The sequence below is a fragment of the Delphinapterus leucas genome, chromosome 2 (genome assembly GCF_059928025.1).
Source record: "Delphinapterus leucas isolate spDelLeu-1000000601 "Yukka" chromosome 2, BTC_Dleu_Yukka2, whole genome shotgun sequence".
Taxonomy (NCBI): Eukaryota; Metazoa; Chordata; class Mammalia; order Artiodactyla; family Monodontidae; genus Delphinapterus; species Delphinapterus leucas.
In genome coordinates, this window is record NC_143130.1 from 38,759,571 (window position 1) to 38,776,685 (window position 17,115).

General features: G+C 42.7%; 1 protein-coding gene across 2 annotated transcripts in view; it reads left to right on the forward strand.

Annotated features, from left to right (window-relative positions):
• The window catches only part of BNC1 (basonuclin zinc finger protein 1), a 58,818-nt gene that overhangs the window by 30,606 nt on the left and 11,097 nt on the right, over window positions 1-17,115 (forward strand). For both annotated transcript variants that reach the window (XM_030764029.2, XM_089906712.1), the window contains exon 5: window positions 1-17,115. This exon is cut by the window's right edge and continues 11,097 nt beyond it. In XM_030764029.2, coding sequence (XP_030619889.2) covers window positions 1-685 — 685 coding nt within the window. In that variant the 3' untranslated portion in view covers window positions 686-17,115.

Genomic DNA, 17,115 nt, shown 5'->3' on the forward strand with positions numbered 1-17,115 from the left:
ACACAGTTCAAACCTAAACCTCCACCAAAAAGTGTTGACTCAAGAAGTGTTGGAGAGCGGTGAAGACCATTTCCGTGCAGCTTACTTGTTGAAAGATATGGCTAAGGAGGCCTGTCAGGGTGTGGCTTTCACACAGCAAGCCTCCCCGACATCTGTCATCTTCAAGGGAACAAGTCGGATGGGCAGCCTGGTTTACCCAGTAGCCCAAGTCCACAGCGCCGGCCTGGAGAGCTACACCTCCGGTCCGCCAAGCGAGGGCACCATCCTGGATTTGAGTACTACCTCGAGCATGAAATCGGAGAGTAGCAGCCATTCCTCCTGGGACTCAGACGGGGCAAGCGAGGAAGGCACCGTGCTCATGGAGGACAGCGATGGCAACTGTGAAGGGGCGAGCCTGGTCCCCGGGGAGGATGACTATCCCATCTGCGTCCTGATGGAGAAGGCCGACCAGAGCCTTGCCAGCCTGCCGTCTGGGCTGCCCATAACATGTCACCTCTGCCAAAAGACGTACAGTAATAAAGGGACCTTCAGGGCTCACTACAAAACTGTGCACCTCCGCCAGCTCCACAAATGCAAAGTCCCGGGCTGCAACACCATGTTCTCGTCTGTTCGAAGTCGAAACAGACACAGCCAGAATCCCAACCTGCACAAAAGCCTAGCCTCCTCTCCAAGTCACCTCCAGTAACAAGGTAGCGGACCACGTTTGCTCAGATAAGCATTTGTCGTAATTCAGGAATAAGGTAGTCCAAAGAAAAGCTTCTAACTCTGTTTAGTTACCATTTGGGGCAAGCGAGGCGAAGAATATTTGAGTTGACTTCATAGTCTTCGACAGCAGGATGAGCAGAAGACAAGCCTCGTGAGAAGTTGCCATTGGGGTGGCGTTTCCTATTATTTTTCTTAGCCCAGGAGGTTTACCACTGACATAACAAAAACTTGCAGAAACGTGGTTTTCCCCAGATTTGTTTACACATTCCCTGGGAGAGCTCCAGGTCTGCAAGTTGACAGCAGGGTCCCAGGACCTGGGGGCAGCTTGAAGTGAGGCTTGTAGTATTAAGGGTCAGTCGAGTGTCCTGGGACACAGACTGTCACCACGGGTGACACCAGGAGCCACTCCCAAAGATCACATTTTTGAGTCCCTGCTTTAATGAGTCTGAAATCCAAACTGGAGTTTGGGAAAATGACTGTTTGAGACTATCCCTCCATTTAGATTGGAGAATTGCCTTTTTTCCCCCTGAAGATCTCATGTGTTACTCCAGAGAGTTCTCAAAGGAAGCACATTGGCCTCTAATATGTAGGAACACAAATGTTACCCAGGATCTTAGTTCTCGCTCTGTAACACGCGTTAAGAAGCTAGGGGGAAATACTTCATGCACTTAAAAATAGCGGTCTTCAATTTAATTTAAAATGTTTGCTAATATTTAATTTGTGTTTATGTTCTGTGAGTGTTTGTGGTGACTGCAGACATGTCACAGTGTGACCTCTGGGTCTCTGCTCAAAAGCAGAACAAGTGACAACCTAAACTGCAAAACCACTGCCCATTTTTGTTTGGTGACCTTCAGCGTCTGTTCATTTAGATCCCCTGTGGAACAAACGCAGGCATGATTCTGGCAGGACCATTTGTATATATTCAGCCAAAGTGTTTAGAGAATGTGGTCCTGATGGTTGTTGTGCATTTTCATTATCACTGGATCCCTCAGTCTTCACCCTTTTATAAACGTGTAAGATTAGGATGAACTTTTGAATTTACATGGTAGAAAGAAAAGTAGGACATTATTGCCATACTGTATGTCTTAATATTTAACTTATTCTGAAATATATTCTGTACCATTATACACATTTACTGTTGTAGAAAAGAAGCATAATAGGTCCTGTGGAAGGAGACCCTGTCCTGAAATTCGGCATTTACAATACCCTAAAAGTCCATGGTTGGGAAAAAGAAATTGATTTTGTATTAAAACTTCAAGTTAATCACCTTTTTAAACTCATGGTTGGTTTGAGTAATGAAAAGCATCCTTAAAGAGAATTGGGGCTTTATAAGAGATACTATATTCCTCTGACCCAAAGGTGAAAAAAGCCAATAACCTGTTACTGATTATTTCAACATTTTTTTTAAATAAATGTGACAACTTAAAATTTGTCTCTGCTTAAAGTGAGATGTATCTTTCAACTGTTTTGTTACCCAGCTGTTTAATATTCCATTGTCCCCAAAGTGGAAAAATTTGTATACAAATGAGTTTTCTATGATTTAATAAAAATATATGACACACTTTTTGTTTAAAAAGGCAAACCTTTGTCAAAGCAGTTTTGTCATACATAGTGCGTGTTGTGTGAGTGCATGTGATCATCATACACACACACACACACACACACACACACACACACATACAAATTTTACAGATCTAACCACTCAGGGAAGGTCTGGTGGACAGGAATCAGTAACTACTGTCCCATCCTAACAGGAACTGCAGCGGTTCATGAGTTGCAAAGAAATCAAGTGGTTACTTCACTGGGAGGAGGGGCTAGGTATCACTTATCAAGGAAAATACAGGGATTTTTTAAAATCTATGCTATCAAAGATAAGTCTTATGGCCAATGCTCAAAATGGAATGTAATGAAAGATTTAAGCCTCTTCTTTCTTTCTTAAATATGCAGGGGTTTTTTATTTTTTTTTAATTTTTATTGGAGTATAGTTGCTCTACAATGCTGTATTAGTTTCTGCTGTACAGCAAAGTGAGTCAGCTATACGTATGCATATATCCCCTCTTTTTTGGATTTCCTTCCCATTTAGGTCACCACAGAGCACTGAGTAGAGTTGCTTGTGCTAGACAGTAGGTACTCATTAGTTACCTATTTTATACATTAAAGTAAGTTTTTATTACTTATCTTTTAACAGCTTTGCCTCTTTCTTCTACCCTTCCAACATATAGATAAAAGCACAATCCCACCTACCCATCCAGCCCCCCTCTCAGGTGATGTCAGTGTCCCTGCTTCTTATTTCAGTGGGAGAATAGGAGTCATCAGAGGGGAACTTTCTTAGCTACCGGCATCTGCACTGCTCCCGCCCGGCTCTGGGGCATGTCATCTCTTGCCTGGATGACTGCTGTAACCTCCTCACTGGTCTGCTGCATCCATTCTCATCTCCTACAGTATCCAGAATGTCCTTCTAAGTTACAGATCCAGTCCTGTAGGGCCCCAGCTCGAAACCCTCCAAGGTTTCCCTTTAGCAGTTAGTGTAAAATCCAGAGACCCTCCCAAGGCCTACAAGGCCCTAAAACATTTTCCTGCCCCTGCCGCTTCTCCGTTCTCTTTTCATTACAGTCTTTGTCAGCCGTCTCTCCCTCCCTCTCACCATAGCAGCTGTTCCAAACCTCCAGTTTGCAAGGTCCCACCCCGTGGACTGGTCATATTCACAGAGCTGACCTCACTTCCTGCTCTCTGAGAATTAGGTGGGAACCCCTTCAGCTTCTCCCCCTGTGCCCACCAGCCCCCATCCATTTGTCTGTATTCATATCCATCCTCATGTGGTCACATCTGCCTGGACCTCCTGAGAATCTAACTTGTGCCTGGCAGACAGTCAACAGTGAGCTGCAGGCCTCTGTGAGAAGGTGACCAGGATCCCCCCTGCACTCCCACCGCCCATTTTGCCCTCACACGCAGACCCGTCACAGCCTCCTTAGGTTCATCACCTCCCACTGAGGGATCCGAGTCTCCCTAACTCAACCTTTCTGATTTTATCCATGTGTGCCTGGGTGGCTATGTTAGTCTGGGTCCTCTAAGAAGCAGATGCCAGTGGGACTAAATGTACAAGGATGGTATTAAGAGACACTCTTGAGAGAAAATAGGGAGCTGGGGAAAGCGGGAGGAGCCGGCAGATGCAATGCAGGGCTGACCCCAAGTAAAGAAAGGAAGGAGGGAAGATTGGGTGAAAGTATCTTGAGACCGCCATGTACCTGAGGAAGGTTCAGCATGGCCTTTGGGGAGTCCCTGTGTCCAGATGAACCATCTGAGCAGTCGGCCCCCATCTCCTGGGAATGGGTTCCCTGGGAATCGTTTCCCTGCCATGCTCCGTCTTGGCTGCGAGCAACCCATGGGAAGTGTGGCCACTGTGCAAACGTGGCAGTGGACGTAGAGCATGATAGCTGTAGCAGTTGGCCAAATCTTACCTTTCTAAAGCCCCTGGGTCCTGTTCAAGGTGCATTCAAACCTATATTTTTTCTCTAGACTCAAAAGAAGTGTTCACTTTCTTTTTGAAGACTGATGCCCTCACCTCATCCCTCCGGCTGCCTCAAGGTTGTCGTTCCATCACTTTTCTCCTCTCCCATTCATTATCAAATTCGTCTTTCTAATGGTTCCATCTCTCTAGCCTGTGACATTTGCAAATCGCTCTCATCTCAACGATTACAAGAAAAAAGAGCTCTCTGTCCCCCCTCCCCCGATCCCTTCTGGTGACTCTTCTTTCCTCCTTGTGCACCCAATTTCCTTAGAATAGTAGACTTTGCTTCTGTCCTATGGCTGCACTAATCTTGCTCCCGGATGGCCATATCCAAAGGACACATTTGGTTCTTTGGTGAACACTGGTCCCTCCCTGGCCTTTTTCTCTCCTCGTGCTCATGCTCTTGGTTGTCTTATTCATCCCCGTGACTTGCAACCCCAGCAGGATCCCTCCAGAGCTGCCCTCTTGACTGTTGGTTATCATGGAATAACCCACAGCATCTCCAGTTCAACTTGTCCTCAGCTCAGTTTGTCGTTTCCCCACCAATCAAACATTTTTCTCCTTCTGTTTCCTCGGATTGAGGGAGTGGTGCCATCACCTGGCCAACCCAAGCTAAGACCCTGGGGGCGGTACTGAGCATGGTTAAGAGCATAGCCAGTACTGAGTATGGTTAAGAGCATAGCCGGTACTGAGTATGGTTAAGAGCATAGCTCTTTAGGTCTGACTGCCCTTGGCTGTTCCACATACTAACCTGGTGACCTTGGCCAAGTAACAGCTTCCCTGGGTCTCAGTTTCCTCATCTGTATCATGAGTATAAAAATATACTCATGAGCTTTGATAGTTCATGATGAGACTCAAATGACATGGTGTATATGAAGCACTTAGCACAGTGCCTGGCACGTACACCCTCAACAAACATTAGCCGTAAGCATCGTCTTTGTCACCATCATCATCCCTATCCTAGACTTCTCCTTTCATCTCACTCCCAACAACAGCACTCAGTCACCAAATCCAAACAGCTCTACCTGCGCAAACGCTCTCACATCCTTCCCCTCTTTCCTGCTCACCATCGATGTCAGTTCATCAAGGCAACCCTCCGCTCCGTTCTCTGAGAGTACTTCAGCAGCCTCCTATTTTTATTTCTCTCTCAAATCCAACCTCCAGACAGCAGCCCAAGGTCTGACGGTGCCACCCCCTTCAGGGACTTACGGTCCAGCCAGGCCTCAGCCAGGCTGACCCCCTGCAGTGGCCCCACAATCCTGGGGCTAGTCAGGCCCCAAAGGCCCTACATATGCTGCTTGCTCTGCAGGAATCGCCTTTCCAGTCTCTGACCCACTAACCCTTGGTCCTCCTTTGAGACTCAGCTCAGGTGTCATCACTTCCTGAAAGCCCCTGGTGACCTCGCTGTCTCTCCCCCTCAGTGTTGAGTGAAGTGAGCCAGTTCTTGGCACCCATGTGCTGTCAGGTTTACCCACAGACTTGCCCTCCCCCACCCCAGCCCCTCCTTTGGCAGGTCTCCTGTCAGCATTCACCCCTCACCAAGGGGCTTTACTTGTGACCTCTGGCTGTCAGTCAACAGAGAACCCTCTACCGTGTGCCAAGCATGCTGAGCACACAGTGGTAAATGTAATAGACATGGTCCCTGCTCTTGTGGAGTTTAAAGCCCAGCAAGGAAGACTGATAATGAACCAAAAAATTTAAAAATGACACAAGCTGAATTTCCAGAAGAGAGGTCTCTCTACCTTCAACCTCTCTCACTAGCATCCCTTCCTGCAAGGCCCACCCAACTGAGGGCATGGGGTCATGACCTCCCCGTGACCTCCCCTCCTCAAGGTTGGGCACTCTGTCTCCACACCCAGGTGTGTGGCTGCTTAAATGTAACTTAACTGTCACTTGCCTGCAGGTCCCTAAACCTTCAGCCTTGTGGGTCATCCTTCTGTTTATATTCACATTAAATAACGCCCACACTTTAAGAGGACTCATCTCAGCAATCACTTTCTCCATCAGCCTTTGAACATTAAAAACACACAAGCCTCCCAGATCCTGGGAGCAAACTTTCAAATCAATACAACTGCAACTGACAGATGAAAACTAGCTTCTTTGCCCTTAATCCTAGGGATCTGATAATATTCACTCCTCCAATCAAGCTTTCAAAAACCCTTTTCTCCCTCCTCTAGCAGAGGGTCAAAGACCATGGGGGCATAAATATGGCCTATCTTAAGGTTTATTCTGAATGAGCTAATCCACTCACATCCAGATTTTCCCTGATTTCTTAGACTCTACCTCTATTAGGAAATTGTATAGGTCACTGGTTTTTTTTTTCCTTTTTTAATTGAGATAAAATCCACATAACGTAAAATTTACCACTTTAACTATTTTAAAGTATACAATTCAGCAGCATTTAGTACATGTACAGTGTTGTGCAACCACGACCTCTATGTAGTTCCAAAACATTTTCATAACCCCAAAATACAACCCTGTACCCATTAACAATCACTCTCCATTCCCCCTTCACACCGGCCCCTGGAAACCACCAATCTACTTTCTACCTCTATGGATTTGCTTATTCTGGGTATATCATATAAATGGAATCATAAAATATATAGTCTTTTGTATCTGGCTTCTTTCAGTTAATGTATTGTTTTCAAAGTTCATCCATGTTGTAACATATCATTCCTTCCTATGGCTAAATAATTTTCCATTGTATGGCTATACCACAACTATTTTAATTTGTTTTTCCACTTAGTGGACATTTGGATTGTTTCCGCTTTTTGGCTATTTTGAATAATGCTGCTCTGAACATTCATATACAAATTTTTGTGTAGACATACGTTTTCAATTCACTTGGGTCTGTACCTAGGAGTGGAATTGTTGGGTCATATGGTAACTATATGTTTAGCTTTCTGAGGAACTGCCAGACTGTTTTCTAAGGTCACTGATTCTTAAATGTAGTTGCACATTGGAGTCACCTGGGCATTTTTAAAAGTACCACTTCCTAGGTCCCATCCTCGGAGGTTCTGATGTAATCAACCTGCTTTGTGGCCTTTGCAGGGAGAGTTTCAGAGCTCCCCAGATGCTTCTCCTCAGCCCTGGTTGAGAACTTCCAGTATACAGACAAAGATGACTCAGAGATGATGTCATTAATCAGTTAACTCCTGAATCTGCCGTCAGAAGTCAGTGTTTTCAGACCTGCTTGATTGTGAGAATTTTCTGAGGCACTTACTAAAAATACAGATTCATAGGCCCCTCCTCTGGAGATGGCTTAGGGAGTGGGCCTCAGGGGGATCCTGGGAATCTGAAGTTTTGACGCACATTTCAGGTCTACCTTATGATCTGGCAGGTTTTGGAAACAATATCATAGATCCTTGCTTCTCAAAGTGTGGGCCTCAGCCAGCCACATCACCATCACCTGGAGCTTGTAAGAAATGCAAATTCTCATACAGCTAAATCAGAATCTGCCTTTTAGCAATTCCACGGTGATTATAAGCACATTCGTATCTTTCTTTTTTTTAAAGATTTTTTGATGTGGACCATTTTTAAAGTCTTTATTGAATTTGTTACAATATTGCTTCTGTTTTATGCTTTGGTTTCTTTGGCCATGAGGCATGTGGGATCTTAGCTCCCCGACCAAGGATCGAACCCTCACCCCCTGCATTGGAAGGTGAAGTCTCAACCACTGGACCCCCAGGGAAGTCCCAAGCACATTCGTATCTTAAAAGCACACTTAGACTCCTAAATCTCAAGCTGTATTGTCCCTGGACAAGTGGTTCTCAAAGTGGACATGCATTACATCATCTTAAAGGCTCATTGAAGCACAGGTGGCTCTCGGAGCTTCTCATTTAGTAGGTCGAGGCATGGCCAGAGAATCTACACTTGTAACAGGTGATGCTGATGCACTTGGACTGGGGACCACACTTTGAGAATCCCCGGTCTAAAGTCCAGACCAGGGTTTCTCAATCTCGGCACTGTTGACATATGGGGCCAGATAATTCTTTATTATCTGTAGGGGGCTACCCTGTGCATTGTAGGATGTTCAGCTGCTTCTCTGGCTTCTACCCACGAGATGCCAGTAGCACCCCCAAAATTGTGACAGCTAAAAATATCTCCAAGCATTGCCAAATATCCCCTAGTGGGGATGGGTAACAAAATAGCCCCCAGTTGAGAAACACTGGTCAAGACCGTTCCTAAAAGGGAGGGTCTGTCACTCATCCCATTCCTGGGAGAGGAGAGTTGTCCCCTGGCTCAGGCAACCTCTCTCAGCCTCTTCTCCCACCCCCTCAGATCCTGGGGGGCATCTACAAAGGAGCCTGAGACGCCCTGGGGCAACATCTTTCACCCAGGATTTACTCACAGGGAAATGAGACCCTGGTCCCAGCTCCCTGGCAATTGTGGGGTACAAGAGAAACGTCTGAATCTCTGAACACCAGCTTTATAGTCCTGACAGGTAGCCCAGCCCCTGTCACCCTCCCTCCTCACCCATAACTCCTTCTGTGCAAGGTCTACTTTTGGCTACTCATTAAAACCATACTTTCCAATAAACTTTTTTTTTTATTTTTTGGCCACGCCTTGCAGCACGCTGGATCTCAGTTCCCCGACCAGGGATCAAACCCGCACCCCCTGCATTGGAAGCGCAGAGTCTTAACCACTGGACCACCAGGGAAGTCCCCCAAGAAACTTTAGAAGTGGCTTCAGACAAATTGTATAAAGAACTGAATGCCAATTGGTCACCTGATGCTTTTAAAGCTACATCCTAGAAATCTGTGATTGATTCTTAATTCATCTGTATTGCTTTATTTTCTTTATGTTCTTTGCAGAGGGCTGGGAATACTAAGAAAAAACAAACGATTTTTTAAAGGAGGTGCTTGGCTTTCCAATCTTCTTTGATGCTTGGCCACCTTTCAGATTGTTGGTGAATAGTGCCCTCTGCTGGAATGTCTTGGTTATTTCAATCGGCATTGTGTGCTGCTGGAGTCCTGTCTGTCCTGGGAAATAATGTGTTTGGAAATTCCCCTCATGTCCTCCAATGCCAAGGCCGGGTGAAAAGAAGACATGTTTCCTGAATGTTCTTAAGCCCGCTTCGTGGAGTTGAGTGTCTCCACCTAGGACACTGGTTCAGGGTAAGTTCACACAGGCTCCTTCTGTCACTCCCCAGTTTGGCACTTGCTTTCCTAGAACAGAAGGTGAAACCAGAGCCCTTCCAGCTCTCCAACCTGCCTGCATGTGGAGGAGTGATGTGGTGGGAAGGACACGTTTAGGGCCCCCAGGCTCCTGGCTTCACCTTCCACCTCTGCACATCCCTAGCTGTGGGGCCTTAAACATCTCAACGCTTGGAGACCTCATTTCTCCATCGATCAAATGGTGGTTTCAGATTGTATTTCATAGTGTTCTAGGAACCTCACAGGGACCTCACAGGCCAAAGGGGGTATGAGGAGTTGCCAAGAGGGCAATGACCAGCACCAGAGGAGTTCATTCCCCTTCTGTCTGGTCTCATATGTTAGGTTTTAATATTTTGTGTTCTGCTAAAATATATATATATATATATAATATGTATATTATATATATATGCCACACCTTCTTTTTTAATATTTATTTATTTATTTGGCTGCGCCGGGTCTTAGTTGTGGCACGCGGGATCTTCATTTGTGCATGTGGGACCTAGTTCCCTGACCAGTGATTGAACCCGGGCCCCCTGCATTGGGAGCACGAAGTCTTAGCCACTGGACCACCAAGGAAGTCCCAATATGCCACGTCTTCTTTATCCATTCATCTGTCAACAGACACTTAGGTTGTTTCCATGTCTTGGCTACTGTGCATAATTCAACAACAAACATGGGAGTGCAGATATCTCTTCGAGAGTGACTTCATTTCTTTTGGACGTACACCCAGAACAGGGCTTGCTAGAGCATATGGTAGTTCTATTTTTTATTTTTTGAAAAACCTTCATACTGTTTTCCATTGTGGCTGTACTAAGTTACATTTGCACCAACAGTGCACAAGGTTTCCCCTTTCTCCACATCCTCACCAACACGTTATCTTTTGGCTTTTTTTTTTTTAACTGTTTTTTGTTTCCACACACACACACACTGTATTTTATTTTTACAAGAGATAAATCAACTGACACCAAGCATTGTAAATGGATGACCACAATAAAAGCAACAATGATTGCAATCACCAAACACGAAACACACTCATACTATGTCATAATATTGACATTCAGTCCAGGAATCCTCCACTGTAACAGCTCCTTTACTTGCAGTGAAAATTGATTTGTATATTTTTTGGCTCTGAGTCCTTGTGGGATTTATTTTATTTTTTTATTATTATTAATTTTTTTTATTCAAACAGAAAGTCACAAAAATTATAATCATCCTCATCAGTTCACTCAGTCCCATGTAATTAATTTTTTTTCATCTTGATCTTTTGTTAGCACTTTTATGACTTCATCAGTTTTCCATTAGAGTTCTGAAAATGCTTATTCAGTTCAGTAGTACAGTCAGCTACCAGAAACCTGTACTTGTCGGAGTCTTTTCCATGAATTCCTTGAAGATGAAACCCTTTTACAGGAACATTTTTGCGAAAGCTTCAGAGTACACCCAGACCTGTCTGTAATGACAAAAGACTTAAAAATGACCACGGTTAAAGATTTGATGAAAGTTCATAGTAATGCAATTGACAAGGACATTTAGTTATTTCTGAGATATACATTTTAAAGTAATAACTAGAATTATGACTTATAACATTATACCAGAACATATAAGATTTTTAGAAATTTCATGTAATGTCTGAAACATTTATATTAACATATTTCCATACAAATAACCCAAAGAAAGTTTAGTATTAGTTGTTTTTTTTGTTTGTTTTATTTTACTGCAGGTTCTTATTAGTCATCAATTTTATACACATCAGTGTATACATGTCAATGCCAATTGCCCAATTCAGCACACCACCATCCCCACCCCACCGCGGTTTTCCTCCGCCTGGTGTCCATACGTTTGTTCTCTACATCTGTGTCTCAACTTCTGCCCTGCAAACCAGTTCATCTGTACCATTTTTCTAGGTTCCACATACATGCGTTAATATACGATATTTGTTTTTCTCTTTCTGACTTACTTCGCTCTGTATGACAGTCTCTAGGTCCATCCATGTCTCAACAAATGACTCAGTTTCGTTCTGTTTTATGGCTGAGTAATATTCCATTTTATATATGTACCACATCTTCTTTATCCATTCATCTGTCGATGGGCATTTAGGTTGTTTCCATGACTTGGCTATTATAAATAGTGCTGCAGTGAACATTGGGGTGCATGTGTCTTTTTGAATTATGGTTTTCTCTGGGTATATGCCCAGTAGTGGGATTGCTGGGTCATATGGTAGTTCTATTTTTAGTTTTTTAGGAACCTCCATGCTGTTCTCCATAGTGGCTGTATCAATTTACATTCCCACAAACAGTGCAAGAGGGTTCCCTTTTCTCCACACCCTCTCCAGCATTTGTTGTTTGTAGATTTTCTGATGATGCCCGTTCTAACTGGTGTGAGGTGATACCTCATTGTAGTTTTGATTTGCATTTCTCTAATAATTAGTGATGTTGAGCAGCTTTTCATGTGCTTCTTGGCCATCTGTATGTCTTCTTTGGAGAAATGTCTATTTAGGTCTTCTACCCATTTTTGGATTGGGTTGTTTCATTAATATTGAGCTCCATGAGCTGTTCATATATTTTGGAGATTAATCGTTTGTTCATTGATTCGTTTGCAAATATTTTCTCCCATTCTGAGAGTTGTCTTTTCATCTTGTTTATGGATTCCTTTGCTGTGCAAAAGCTTTTAAGTTTCATTAGGTCCCATTTGTTTATTTTTGGTTTTATTTCCATTACTCTAGGAGGTGGATCAAAAAAGATCTTGCTGTGGTTTATGCAAAGAGTGTTCTTCCTATGTTTTCCTCTAAGAGTTTTATAGTGTCCGGTCTTACATTTAGGTCTCAAATCCATTTTGAGTGTATTTTTGTGTATGGTGTTAGGGACTGTTCTAATTTCATTCTTTTACATGTAGCTGTCCAGTTTTCCCAGCACCACTTATTGAAGAGACTGTCTTTTCTCCATTGTATATCCTTGCCCTCTTTGTCATAGATTAGTTGACCATAGGTGCATGGATTTATCTCTGGGCTTTCTATCTTGTTCCATTGATCTATGTTTCTGTTTTTATGCCAGTACCATATTGTCTTGATTACTGGAGTTTTGTGGTGTAGTCTGAAGTCAGGGAGTCTGATTCCTCCAGCTCCGTTTTTTTCCCTCAAGACTGCTTTGGCTATTCGGGGTCTTTTGTGTCTCCATACAAATTTTAAGATGATTTGTTCTAGTTCTGTAAAAAATGCCATTGGTAACTTGATAGGGGTTGCATTGAATCTGTAGATTGCTTTGGGTAGTATTGTTATTTTCACAATATTGATTCTCCCAGTCCAAGAACATGGTATATCTCTCCATCTCCTGGTATCATCTTTAATTTCTTTCATCAGTGTCTTATAGTTTTCTGCATACAGATCTTTTGTCTCCCTAGGTAGGTTTATTCCTAGGTATTTTATTCTTTTTGTTGCAGTGGTAAATGGGAGTGTTTCCATAATTTCTCTTTCAGATTTTTCATCATTAGTGTATAGGAATGCCAAAGATTTCTGTGCATTAATTTTGTATCCTGCAACTTTACCCAATTCATTGATTAGCTCTAGTAGTCTTCTGGTGGCATCTTTAGTATTCTCTATGTATAGTATCATGTCATCTGCAAACAGTGACAGTTTTACTTCTTTTCCAATTTGTATTCCTTTTATTTCTTTTTCTTCTCTGATTGCTGTGGCTAGGACTTCCAAAACTAGGTTGAATAATAGTTGCAAGAGTGGACATCCTTGTCTCGTTCCTGATCTTAGAGGAAATGCTTTCAGTTTTTCACCATTGCGAATGATTTTTGCTGTGGGTTTGTTGTATATGGCCTTTATTATGTTGAGGTAGTTTCCCTCTATACCCACTTTCTGAAGAGTTTTTATCATAAATGGTGTTGAATTTTGTCACAAGTTTTTCTGCATCGATTGAGATGATCGTATGGTTTTTATTCTTCAAGTTGTTAATATGGTGTATCACATTGATTGATGTGCATATATTGAAGGATCCATGCATCCAGGGATAAATCCCACTTGATCATGGTGTATGATCCTTTTAATGTGTTGTTGCATTCTGTTTGCTAGTATTTTGTTGAGGATTTTTGCATCTATATTCATCAGTGATATTGGTCTGTAATTTTCTTTTTTTGTAGTATCTTTGTCTGGTGGCCTCATAGAATGAGTTTGGGAGTGTTCCTTCCTCTGCAATTTTTTGGAAGAGTTTGAGAAGCATGGGTGTTAGCTCTTCTCTAAATGTTTGATAGAATTCACCTATGAAGGCATCTGGTTCTGGACTTTTGTTTGTTGGAAGATTTTTAATCACAGTTTCAATTTCATTACTTGTGATTGGTCTGTTCATATTTTCTGTTTCTTCCTGGTTCAGTCTTGGAAGGTTATACCTTTCTAAGAATTTGTCCGTTTCTTCCAGGTTTTGCATTTTATTGGCATAGAGTTGCTTGTAGTAGTCTCTTAGGATGCTTTGTATTTCTGCAGTATCTGTTGTAACTTCTCCTTTTTCATTTCTAATTTTATTGATTTGAGTCCTCTCCCTCTTTTTCTTGATGAGTCTGGCTAATGGTTTATCAATTTTGTTTATCTTCTCAAAGAACCAGCTTTTAGTTTTATTGATCTTTGCTATTGTTTTCTTTGTTTATATTTCATTTATTTCTGCTCTGATCTTTATGATTTCTTTCTTTCTGCTAACTTTGGGGTTTGTTTCTTCTTCTTTCTCTAGTTCCTTTAGGTGTAAGGTTAGATTGTTTACTTGAGATTTTTCTTGTTTCTTAAGGTAGGCTTGTATAGCTATAAACTTCCCTCTTAGAAGTGCTTTTGCTGCATCCCATCAGTTTTGGACCGTCGTGTTTTCATTGTCATTTGTCTCTAGGTATTTTTTGATTTCCTCTTTGATTTCTTCAGTGATCTCTTAGTTGTTTAGTAACGTATTGTTTAGCCTCCATGTGTTTGTGTTTTTTATGTTTTTTTCCCTGTAATTTATTTCTAATCTCATAGCATCGTGATCAGAAAAGATGCTTGATATGATTTCAATCTTCTTAAATTTACTGAGGCTTGATTTGTGACCCAAGATGTGATCTATCCTGGAGAATGTTCCATGCACACTTGAGAAGAAAGTGTAATCTGCTGTTTTTGGATGGAATGTCCTATAAATATCAATTAAATCTATCTGGTCTATTGTGTCATTTAAAGCTTGTGTTTCCTTATTAATTTTCTGTTTGGATGATCTGTCCATTGGTGTAAGTGAGGTGTTAAAGTCCCCCACTATTATTGTGTTACTGTCGATTTCCTCTTTTATGGCTGTTAGCAGTTGCTTTATGTATTGAGGTGCTCCTATGTTGGGTGCATATATATTTATAATTGTTATATCTTCTTCTTGGATTGATCCCTTGATCTTACGTAGTGTCCTTCCTTGTCTCTTGTAACATTCTTTATTTTAAAGTCTATTTTATCTGATATGAGTATAGCTACTCCAGCTTTCTTTTGATTTCCATTTGCATGGAATATCTTTTTCCTTCCCCTCACTTTCAGTCTGTATGTGTCCCTAGGTCTGAAGGGGGTCTCTTGTAGACAGCATATATATGGGTCTTGTTTTTGTATCCATTCAGCAAGCTTGTGTCTTTTGGTTGGAGCATTTAATCCATTCACGTTTAAGGTAATTATCGATATGTATGTTCCTATGACCATTTTCTTAATGTTTTGGGTTTGTTTTTGCAGATCCTTTTCTTCTCTTGTGTTTCCAACTTGGAGAAGTTCCTTTAGCATTTGTTGTAGAGCTGGTTTGCTGGTGCTGAATTCTCTTAGCTTTTGCTTGTCTGTAAAGCTTTTGATTTCTCCATCAAATCTGAATGAGATCCTTGCAGGGTACAGTAATCTTGGTTGTAAGTTCTTCCCTTTCATCACTTTAAGTATATCATGCCACTCCCTTCTGGCTTGTAGAGTTTCTGCTGAGAAATCAGCTGTTAACCTTATGGGTGTTCCCTTTTGTGTTATTTTTCTTTTTTCCCTTGCTGCTTTCAATAATTTTTGTTTGTCTTTAATTTTTGCCAGTTTGATTACTATGTGTCTTGGCATGTTTCTCCTTGGGTTTATCCTGTATGGGACTCACTGCGCTTCCTGGACTTGGGTGGCTATTTCCTTTCCCATGTTAGGGAAGTTTTCAACTATATTCTCTTCAAATATTTTCTCTGGTCCTTTCTCTCTCTCTTCTCCTTCTGGGACCTCTATAATGCGAATGTTGTTGCGTTTAATGTTGTCCCAGTGTTCTCTTAGGCTGTCTTCATTGCTTTTCATTCTTTTTTCTTTATTCTGTTCCGCAACAGTGAATTCCACCATTCTGTCTTCCAGGTCACTTATCCATTCTTCTGCCTCAGTTATTCTGCTATTGATTCCTTCTAGTGTAGTTTTCATTTCAGTTACTGTATTGTTCATCTCTGTTTGTTTGTTCTTTAATTCTTCTAGGTCTTTGTTAAACATCTCTTGCATCTTCTCGATCTTTGCCTCCATTCTTTTTCCGAGGTCCTGGATCATCTTCACTATCATTATTCTGAATTCTTTTTCTGGAAGGTTGCCTATCTCCCCTTCATTTAGTTGTTTTTCTGGGGTTTTATCTTGTTCCTTCATCTAGTACATAGCCCTCTTCCTTTTCATCTTGTCTATCTTTCTGTGAATGTGGTTTTTGTTCCACAGGCTGCAGGATTGTAGTTCTTCTTGCTTCTGCTGTCTGACCTCTGGTGGATGAGGCTATCTAAGAGGCTTGTGTAAGTTTCCTGATGGGAGGGACTGGTGGTGGGTAGAGCTGACTGTTGCTCTGGCGAGCAGAGCTCAGTAAAACTTTAATCTGCTTGACTGTTGATGGGTGGGGCTGGGTTCCCTCCCTGTTGGTTGTTTGGCCTGAGGCGACCCAGCATTAGAGCCTACCCGGCTCTTTGGTGGGGCTACTGGCAGACTCTGGGAGGGCTCACGCCAAGGAATACTTCCCAGAACTTCTGCTGCCAGTGTCCTTGTCCCCACGGTGAGCCACAGCCCCAACCCCACCCCACCCCCCGCCTCTGCAGGAAACCCTCCAACACAAGCAGGTAAGTCTGGTTCAGTCTCCCCTGGGGTCACTGCTCCTTCCCCTGGGTCCCGATGTGCACACTACTTTGTGTGTGCCCTCCAAGAGTGGAGTCTCTGTTTCCCCCAGTCCTGTCGAAGTCCTGCAATCAATTCCCATTAGGCTTCAAAGTCTGATTCTCTGGGAATTCCTCCTCCTGTTGCTGGACCCCCAGGTTGGGAAGCCTGACGTGGGGCTGAGAACCTTCACTCCAGTGGGTGGACTTCTGTGGTATAAGTGTTCTCCAGTCTTTGAGTCACCCACCCAGCAGTTATGGGATTTGATTTTGCTGTGATTGTGCCCCTCCTACCGTCTCATTGTGGCTTCTCCTTTGTCTTTGGACGTGGGGTATCTTTTTTGGTGAGTTCCAGTGTCTTCCTGTCGATGATTGTCCAGCAGCTAGTTGTGATTCTGGTGTTCTCGCAAGAGGGAGTGAGAGCACGTCCTTCTACTCCGCCATCTTGGTTCCTCCTCCTCTTTTGGCTTTTTGATAATAGTCATCCTAACATAATCAGAACAGCATGGCTTTTGTTAAAGAAGGGAGTCTCTCTGACCTAAAATCCAAGCCACCAGAGAAGAGACTTGAAGATATAGTAAAGTGGAATCTTTTCTTAAATATCGGGATTTTTCTGAATGCAAAAGTAATACAAACTCA